This window comes from Halyomorpha halys, unplaced genomic scaffold, assembly GCF_000696795.3.
Source record: "Halyomorpha halys isolate HHAL.00 unplaced genomic scaffold, Hhal_1.1 Scaffold8.1, whole genome shotgun sequence".
Lineage (NCBI taxonomy): Eukaryota > Metazoa > Arthropoda > Insecta > Hemiptera > Pentatomidae > Halyomorpha > Halyomorpha halys.
In genome coordinates, this window is record NW_027111933.1 from 2,181,530 (window position 1) to 2,192,313 (window position 10,784).

At 32.2% G+C, this 10,784-nt stretch overlaps 1 protein-coding gene across 1 annotated transcript in view; it reads right to left on the bottom strand.

The window, feature by feature from the left end:
- The window catches only part of LOC106677859 (venom protease), a 16,026-nt gene that overhangs the window by 2,030 nt on the left and 3,212 nt on the right, over positions 1–10,784 (bottom strand). Inside the window, exons 3-7 of the mRNA XM_014416022.2 lie at positions 9,334–9,457; positions 6,012–6,154; positions 2,688–2,814; positions 2,451–2,608; positions 2,256–2,360 (exon numbers count right to left, since the gene is read on the bottom strand). Coding sequence (XP_014271508.1) covers positions 2,256–2,360; positions 2,451–2,608; positions 2,688–2,814; positions 6,012–6,154; positions 9,334–9,457 — 657 coding nt within the window. The remainder of the gene's footprint in view (positions 1–2,255; positions 2,361–2,450; positions 2,609–2,687; positions 2,815–6,011; positions 6,155–9,333; positions 9,458–10,784) is intronic.

A 10,784-nucleotide genomic window follows, 5' to 3' on the forward strand; every position in this document is an offset into this window, starting at 1 on the left:
TATAGACAATTGACCGTATGGATATATAATTTCTTATTGAGAAATGAATTAAAACATTAAAGATGTATATTAAATATTAAGTAAATATAGAATTAATACTTCAATGATAGAGTTTTTGTTTTTCAGGGTCCAATGATGCTATAAACATATAATATTAAATATTTTCATTTTTTAATATCTCTAATATTTGTATTCTGTAATATGTATTATAATATTAAAGATCTAATATTGAAAAGCGTCAGACAGAAGAGTTTTATAATGGAAAAAGTACGAAGTGAGTAATGTCGGTAGTTAGCGTGAATTTATAAGTTAGAAGTAAACGTGGTAGGATCTGCTACTGTGAATTAAATTAAAAATGTGTATTAACGGCGAGCGGATTGCAACCAACGTTGGCTCATCCTCCATGAAGACAAGACAGGCGGACGTGTCTTCCTCCAACCTCTTAGAATCTACCTCCAAGAAGACAAGAACAACACACCTACAGGGGGCTCCATCAATTTCCATAAAGACATTTTTTTTCCTCTCTTTTGTTCAATCTTTAGTTAGTTTTTGCAATAGTTATAAGTTTGGTTAGTATTTTTTCCCCTAGGTTATATTTATACTGCAGATGTACAAATTACCCCATAGAGTCACGTTGTCTCCTATACGCCGGCTCAGACGTACTTATCACTGGAAGCAGTTTTAATAACCAGCAGTCTGGCCATCGCCGTCAACTTAATAACTTTTGGCCACGGCGAGCGGATTAAAATTCTGGATCATTCCACACGAGGACAAGGCGGGCCCTTTTAGAATCTACCCCAACGAGTACAAAAACAATCACCAAGCGAGGGCTTCCTTAATTACCCACAATTATATATAGACATTTTTCTTTCTTTTGTTTAATTTTAATTTTTGTAATAGTTATAAGTTTTGTTAGTTCTTTTGTTTTCTAATTTGTATATTTTGTTTTACAGTTCACTATTTTAAACTATTTTAAACTATTGAAAACATAACATTAAAAAAATTAAGCAGTTCATTTTTTATTTTCACTACTCTTCACGGTTGGGCTAGCAAAGGTTCCTTTTTGAAACTCTACCCGCCGTAACAGCGAGAAAAAAGAAAGAGTGAAGGGAAAGAATATTTCCCAAGCAATAGAAAAATAGTTTTTAAATAATTATTTATTAGCGACGTTTGACGCACAATGCTGGTCTCTATCAGGACCGATGTAATGGGTGAAGATATAATATTCTGTATTTAATATTTATGTGGCGATGTAACGGTTTCTATAAAATATTTATGAGATATATAAGCTTGTATATAATATCAATGTGTAGATGCAATAGTTTGTATATAATAATTATTTATAACAATAAAAACGTTTGTACAAAAAAAATGAAAATAAAGGGACTGACAGTTGAACATAGATTGTATGTTCTAATAGAGGTTTCCTATTATTTCTATTCTAGCCAGAGTGACGGAAATATTTTTTCAGCGGACACAATTACCAAATAAAAATCAACGTTTAAAGACAGCATTCAAATATGCACCAATTCTGATTGAAGCTTACCTGTAAACCACTTATAACTGCTAAAAATATGCATCAAAGGGACTAAAAGGAATTAAGAGTAAAAAAAAAAAAGGACTAAATTGAGAAAAGGTGAGTGATGCATGAATCCTTGACATCAGCTGGTTTCTTAACTCAAACCTTCCTTCCAATGCAACCTGTGCAATGAGTAAAGACCCTTACTTACATTCTTATTCGTCTTTCTGAATTAGAAGATCACTATGATCCTTAATTCATATTTTCAGTTAGGACCCATAATCCTGAAACACTCTGTACATGAGTGGTTCTCAAACAGGGAGTCGCAATAGCATCGCCCGCGGCAGAAGCCAGCAAGATATTTTCATGACTGTATAGTTATTATCTTTCAACAACTACTTCATTAATTATCTTTATAATTTGTTTATAAAGTTATAATCTATTATAAGAAATAAGTTTGAAATTGTTCCTTCATTATCAGTATGTACTAAAATAGTTATTTTAATTCAATTTGTTCTTGTGCCTGGTAAGTTGGCGTATATCACAGATCTCATCTTTTGATTTTACTGTATTTGACCCTTACGACCCATCAGTGGTTAAGAGGGTAGATAGCTTGGAGATTGTATACATTTTACGGATGAAAAATATTCTAATTTTGGTGTTTGTAAATTTGTAGCATAATCTATAGATACTTATTGAAAAAATAATCGTCATAAAAAAAAAATTACAAACCTACCATTATTTGTAGTATGACCCCAACCAATAACATATGGGTATTTTCCTTCAAATTTAGAGGATCGTAGGGCATCAGTTTGAGGTAGACAAACTGGTTTGACTGTATCTAAAATGGTAAATGCATAAAAAAATATTAACATACTTTTAGTCAACACAAAGGATCAGTAATGTTTTATTGAAGGAAATAATTACTTACCACTGAAATCAACATCTCTTTGTAAACGTATTAAAGCAATATCATTTGCATAGTTGAGGATGGAGTATTGAGGGTGAATAATAGTCTTTTCGATATTGAATTCAACAGCTTCATCGTCTTCTCTATGAAGATTGTGTTCTCCAAGTTTAACTTTGGCCCTGAAGAAAATATATTTAGCATCAAGTCAAAAATTTAAATGAAAAAGTCTAAATTGTATTTAGAAAATTAAATAATTACGGTGGAACAGGTGATACACAATGAGCTGCTGTCAAAATATATCTATGATTGATCAAACTTCCACCACAATCCCATTTTATAGAAGAGCGTCTGTAGTAGCCTAATACAGCAATCCATGGCCAGGCACCTATTTAAAACAATGATTATTCTAATTATTTTCTGTGTAATATTGTTCATGTACTACTTATTGAATCTATAATGTTTTTTTTTTCCGATCTCTGTAAAACAGAAATAAAAAGTGAATTAATAAGTGCATTACTGTGAAAAAGAAAAGTAATTCGTGTTGGGTCTTATCTTTCACTACCTTTGGTATTTTAAGGTTACCTGTTATGTTTAATGTTATATATGAGCTATCCATTCTAAAAAGGAGCTATTTTAAGTCCGGAGGTGAGGGGCCTCCTCGTGTTGTATCGAATATAAGATAAAATAAAAAAACATTAATTAATAAAGACGATAGATAATGGTGAAATAATAAGAAAACAGTCAGAAGTCGAAAGAGAAGTGTGGGGGAGAGGGAGGAGGTGCATCAGAAGATGGAGTTATGAGGTAATGTTAATAGGGTTTTTGGAACCTTTCCTGCCCTGCCACCTCGCAGGAAGGGGGGTGGAGGGATAGACTGGAATACTGGATTGAAGGAAGAAGGGATATAATGGTTTCATAAATCATTTACAATTTAAATGGAGAACTTCATAAGTTTCCAAGTAAATATTTTATTTTAGAATACCCATGGATTCATATTTATGTGAAGGATTCAGGGAATAACAAACAAAGTTACGTTTTATAAATTTTGTTCATTTCAGTTGTGATATACAATGACTGTTTATTTTATCAAATGAATGAATAATTGTACATAAAGATTTCAATAAACTCCAACAGATAGTGCTAATAGCTCCAATAAAACATCTGGTGCAGTGTGCTCATCACAGCTTTCTTTTACCAACCTACATATGTCCCCAACATTTTTGTAGATAACTCCAGTCGAAGTTGTCACTATTTTTGTGATTTTCAAAAAAAAAAAATATAAGGGGAAGGAAAAAAAAATGTTGCTATAAAAATTCGTATTCCAGGGTTTCTGGAGATGGAAATAACTGATATAAATTCTGTTCCTACCAAAAATACAACAGTTTAACAAGAGATAATGAAGATTTAATTCAGTGTTGTATAGCCTTCTAAATTCTCCCGTTAATTCATCCTTTTTCGGTATGAAAATTTTGCGTAATACTTTATTTTCAAAAACCTTAAGGCGCTGTTCTTCCTTTATTGTAAGAGGCAACGTTTCGCACCCATAAAGAACAGTGGAAAGAATAATAGTTTAGTAAATTCTAACTATTAAGTTTTTGGATAGAAGGCGCGAGCTAAGGAATTTCGAAATTGAAAAATAAACAAATATTTTTTCCGCCTTTAAAATCGCTTTTATTTCTTCATTAATTTTGTTTTTTTCTAGGTGCCATAGAACCTAACTACTTAAACCTATTTAGTTGTTCAAATGTCTTTCCTCCTATATCTATATCACCGAAATTACTCCCGTTCGACTGCTTACCAGGTATTTTGTTTTATCCGTATTTATTTCGAGACCTAGTTCCTTAATGTAGTATATTATCGTAGTAGTATTTAATTCTACAGTTTCTTTGTCCTCACCCAATAATTAAAAATTATTAGCTTGGGTATGCTGATGATTTGGTATTAATGGACCGATTTTTTAGCACCTAAAGTTAAACCCTTTTCAGTATTCATCACATTTTTCATATCGTATTCTAGTGCTAGATTAAATAAGATTTAGTGATTCGAGTAGTTAAGACCAGTGATGCGGCGAGAGGGATGGGCTGGGATCTCTTGAGCTCTGCTCTACCCATCACACGTGGGGGATAGAGTGGACTCAGGGATCTTCAAGTCGATTGTGTAAATATTGTATATATTATTTTATCATTATGTTATTTTATTTATTTATTTTTCATACAGATAGTTTGATTATGTTCATCTTATCTATTCTTTTTGTTTGTATATATTTTAAGAGAGTTTTTTTTTTATTATTTTTTTATTTTATTTATTTATTTTTTTATTTTAGTATGTATGAGATCATTCATCACTATTACCTATTGCCCACAACTGTGTGGCAGATTGTAATATCTATCAATAAATAAATCTATCAATTCCGAGTAGTTAAGATTAGCGTAAATATTTTATAACATACATACAGGAGTAAGATTCCTCGATAGTTACTACAATCCGACCTTGGTCCCTTTTTGTGTATTGGAATAAGTAGAGATTTTTCGACTTCCTCTTTATTCGGTTCTTCTATCGACGGTTCAGCACTCTGGTATTCAGTAGGAGGATATTGATAATTATTCCCCTTATTCCTAATACAGTCAAAGTGGTTCTTAAACGTATCCAATATATCTACCGGACTAGCTAAAATATTATTATTTTTATCACTCATTTCCGTCACTACGAAGACGAAAAAGTTACACGATCAGTTAATACCTTTGTACATTTCTCTTACGTTATTTTCAATTTTGTTTTTTTCTATTTCTATAATTTTTTTTACGATATTCTTTTTTTTTATTTTTGAGGTATTTAGACGCCGATATTTTAAGGCTTCAAATCTATTTTTAATTTCGAGCAGAAATTGCAGGGATTTTTAATTTCTCCAAATTTAAATATTCGGGACGAAAAATGATTTCATTTCCGTTCTTTATATGACGTTTTTGTCGACTTTTCGCAATTAATAGTTCATGACCTGCCCCATATTCAGCCCCACAATAAGATCTCAAGTTAATCATACTGTTTTTCCATCTATGTTGTACTAAAAGATGATCGATTTCATTACCCTTTTGTGAATCCGCTGATGACCAAGTATATTTGTATTTTTATTTTTTTTTCCGTACCCTCCTAAAAAATTTTGATGGGTAAATTATAGATGCATATTTATTTATGGATATTTATAATGCGTAGGTATCGTATATGTATAACTGAAAATAAAGGCACCCCTTAAACTAAAAAAAAAAATATATATTTGTAAATATCCTGATGTTTAAACGTAGTACTTTTGATTATTAGGTTTTTCGAGATGGCAAAGTTTATCAGTTGTAATAATTAATTGCTTAAAAAAAAAATCTAAGTTTTAGTAAGTAAGTAAGTATAGTGTTTTAAGTAAAAACATTTTTACAAAGTAAGTAAAAATAAAAAATAATTACTTTTTAAAGTTTCTGACAATTGATAGAACAATAAAATATATTAATAAGAAACAACACAAAATATATGTTCTTAAAAATAAGTAATGTAAGAAGTAAATAACTTGCTGAACTCAAAAGACTTAATTTTTACCTAACTCAGCTTCTACTCCACCAACTATCCTGCTGGGTTGAGAATTAGAAATTCCACAGCCTTCCACATGTAAATTAGATTGATTTGGAGGTTTTGGGTTTGGTGTACAACATACATCAGCAATACCAATGCCACATTTTGATCTGGAATACAAAACATAAAAGTAAAATTATCAATTTGTTCTATGAAAAAAGTGAATTTTGCATCATTCAACTAAAAAATATGTATGGAACTGATAATAGGTATTTTTTAAGAATTACCAGTTGAAAACATCTTAAAAAAAAAGTTTATGAACTTCGTTGTGAAAAAAAAAATATATGATAAATACTAGAAACAATTGAAAGAATTCACATATAGCATAAACCTGGAACGTTATGTTTGGAGTAATAACTTTCTACTATTTTGTATATAGTTGTTATTTTTTTTTCTAATTGTGTATAGTTTTATGATTTTTTTTTTTATCCTGTTGCTATTGCTCATTTACTGTTATTTATTTTAGTTTATTTATGCCGTGTAAAGTACTGCATATTTTAAAAAGTTTTAAGATTGTTAACTTTTTTATTTATTACTGTTAATACCTACATTCATTATTTACATTGAGCCCACGGATCCCCACCACCCACATGTAAATGGCAAGAGGCAGGACTATTGGATACCTCTCTTCCAGCTGCATTACTGGTATTGGGAGACAGTGGATACTGTGCTAGGGCGCTAGAGTCAAAGAAGCTCAGGACTTGAGTGGAGAGCTAGCCATTGGCATAACAAAAAGTTTGAAACTCCGAGGGGTTTCAATTGTAAGGATGGTTGGAGCTGGATAGATGAATAGGATAAAGAGTAAAGTTATCATGGAAAGTCGAGACTTTGGAAGGTGTGAGATCAAGGATAAATAGGGTGTTGAGAGCATGATGAAGGGTCATATTTGTAACATAATATGGGGCATTGACTATTGTTCGAAGGACTTCAGACTGAAAGGATTGGATAGGATAGGGTATCATCAGTGAATGTTGCAAGAATGTCTGCTGTGAAGAGGATAGGACCCAGGACCACTAATTTGTGGAACATTGGCTTCAACTGGGTAACAATTGCAATAATCTATGTTATAGGAAACTAGGTAGGAATGATGAGAAAAATAGGGCCTGAGGAGTAGGTATAGGGATTGTTGTGAAAGGATTGACTTGGACGGAATCAAAATTGATGGGGAGCGATTTTTTGATTATAGAGTGTGGGTAAGATCTGTTTATGGAAGATGTTTTCAAAAATTGTTTGAAAGAATTGGAAGGAAACTTATTGGTCTACAGGATGAAGTGCTATTTGATAGGTCTAACTAGTTTGAGAAAATAGATAATTATGGGATGTTTCCATATTAGGAGATAGTGGTTGTGCGAAGGATGCAATCGTATTGGTAGGTGAAGGATATGGTCGCTTTGTCAGAAGTTATTGCTGGATCTGGGAAGTGAGTAGATCATCTCTAGATGATTTTAGTTTATTAATAAGAAATTTGACCTCAGAGAGGTTAGCAACTTTGGGAGATACTAGAGAGAGGAATAGAGAAAGAGAAAAAATTCATAAACTTTAGCTGTATGGGTCTTTTGAATTTTGGGATGGGGAGTAATTGTCCTAGATAAGTGTTTAGCGAGAAATAACAACAGAGTAATTGGGAATAGTGGGGTATTTAAGGCTTTTTTTGTTTCTTCCCAAAGGGAGTAAACACACAGATAGTAAGGAAGGTTAGGATTGTGATCTAAAGGTAGCCAGATTGTTTTTAACAAGTTTGCAGTATAGGTTTGTTTTTATTCTTTAGATTTGTTTTTTGTCTTTAGAGTGCCTGGTTCTTTGCCAAAGGATTCTGGAGTGACGTTTGGAATGTGTTAGGTTTTGGGGCAAATGCTTGTTACAGCAGTATTTCAGGGGATGTTGAGGTGAGGCTGCATTACAAGCTGCTTTCTAGATTAGAGTGTTGGTGGAATTTAAGCACACTGAAGTGTTTTAAAGGATACTCTGAGGTCTATATTATTAAAAAGATTGGACGAAAAAGGTTCCAACTGGTCCTCTGAATGATGGTGTGGGAAGCTTGGGTATTGGGGATAGAGATTGGGGAGGGACAGTGGGCTGTGAAGGAAGGTTATCTAAGCGCACAATGGAGTGATAGAGAGGTTCTAAACCAGCATGTATGAAGACATCAAGGTGGTCAGGGTTTCTATTAGGATCAGTAAGCCAATAAGTAGGAGTATTAGGAATATAGGGAACGTAGTGCTCTGAATTAGAGGCTCTGGATCCCCATTGTTGATCCTCCGCATTTAGATATGCACTTAGGAGGAATAGGTGTTCTAAGGAATTGTGGTTTTAACGACAGGTAAATCAAATGTAACTGGTATCATATTTAAAATGTAAATATTTTTTATTTTATAAGAAAGTGGTTTTGTTTCAAAAGAAAGAGATTATACGCGTGTTGTAATGTTTATATGGTCAAATAACGGTCAATAGGATTATTTTGACACAATAATTTATGGTTTAAGGTCAGTCGCCCATTGGCCTTGGTGTAGATAGTCGCTAAGTCGCATTTGTATAAATCGTCAAAATTGTGACCAGACCTTTCTGTGTGAGTTACAGGGGCACCGTTTAGACCTGTGGGTCCACTAACGTGAGAAAAGCGCATTTCGAGATAAACATCGCCTCTCCGACTTTTCGGAGCGGACTTCCCCAGGATCTATTGTTCATCCATCAGTGATTTATTTTATAATTAGTAATTTTGTAAATTTTGTTTGGTTTTGTTTATTTCATTTTGCTTTATATTGAAGGACCGTTTTATTTTAAATTTTCTTCTATATTTTATTTTTTGAAAGTTTTGTTTTTTATTTTAATTTAGTATGTTTTTAGTATTAACTTAACAAATAAATATTTATCATCCGAGCCAGCGTTTTAGGAAGCAATGGTTTGTAGGAAATCGTGGTTTGATAGGGGTAGCAGGTGATGGGATACGGACTAATGAACTAAGATAGCAATACCAGCGTACCGGCAAGCGCTTTTCTATCGGAGTGGATAAAGGACATATTATGTTTGGTATGGTGATATGGTGATATGTTAAGGCTTCGTTTATTGGTCAGTCGCAGAAATAAGTGTTAAATCAATATTTTTGTCCTGTAGAAGCGTAGCTAGTTCGTTGGTATGGTTTCGAATACCATTCACATTCCAAAGGAGGATAGAAAAGGACTTAAAATATGTCATTTTCTCTCTGTTTATATTAATGTGAATGTATTGCGAATACATAAGACAATATTATGATCTTAGTTCATATCAGAATAACTTACCAGACAGAACTTACCTTCTCAAGAATGCGACAGCTTCTTCATCGTAATAAACTTTTTTTAATAGAGGTAAAAGAGGCTGACAAGATCTAATATCAATACAGATTCCCGATGTTCCATTTGGTGTTCTGCAATCTTGATCTAAAATAGAAAAGAATTATATACTCTCTAATACTAAGTGCTCAATGTACATTCTAAATTGACAATACTTTGTCTTTATTATGCATGAAAAACTATTGGATTGAAAAAACACAACTTTCCAGTGTTGAACGCGGGAGTGGTGGACACCAATAAAATATTTTTACTTTTATTACTGTTTTATTAGTTACGGTTAGATAATATAAAACGTTCTTACTGTAGTGAGAACAGACAACACAGACACACACAAAAGCTTGATGGCTACCGACTGACTGGCAACTAGACAAAAAATATAATGACTGAACTACAATCGATATATTCACCGTTTGCCACAGAGCAACTTGTGTATAATAAAAAATGAGTTTTTACATCACACTTTAACATCCAGGAGGCCAAAAAAACAAAAAAATTTTCTCATATTAAATTAGAGTGCGGATCTTTCGAAGATCAATCACTAAAATCATCATTATCAATGAAGTTTGAAAAACTGATGTACTAATTCAGTGAGGGTAACAACCTGTTTTTTGGTTTGCTTGAAATGTTATGTTTTGGTTGGTGGTTCTCTACTATGGCAAACAATATATAGGATAAGAGTTTAAACATATTTATGTTTCTCCTGAGAAAAGACTGTAAATTTCAGACAAAATTATATTTCAATCACCCAGATTTCCAAAATAGATCCAAAGATATTCAAAAATGAATATTTTCAATAGGCCTAATAATATTTATTATGTCTTATCCTTTACATGATGGTAATTGCTTAGGTGCTAATTGAATTATATTAATCTAGTGAATGTTTGATGAGCACTGGTTTTTCTTAAGTTATTTAACTTAATTTCAATACCAATGAATGTCATGCAAAAACTAAAAAAAAACAAAAAAAAAAAAACACTGAGATAATTTAAATGATGGTGAGTGTGCTGAAATTAGATATGGTGAGTCAAGTTGGAAGGCTCTGGTTCTGAAATCCCACAAGAAATATATGAGTGGTTGAATTCAATTTCTAATTAAAATCTACATTGTGAATTCAGGACGTTTGTTTAGAAATTTCCAAGCTGCTAAAATTAACTTATGGAACTTTCTACACATTTTCAGAAAATATAAGCAAATATGTCGGGACTTGGTGAAAAATAAGTTTGACTGCACCCCCTTCCCTACCACCACTTCTCCTTATGTAAGAACAAATCAATCATTCCGTTATATTTTCTTTTATATAACTCAACTGAATACTCTAGTTTTATTTATGTAATTTAGAAATAAATTTAAATAGCATTGTTTATCTTAAAATGTAATAACTACAAAATTACCGATATTTTTGGTAAAATAAAAA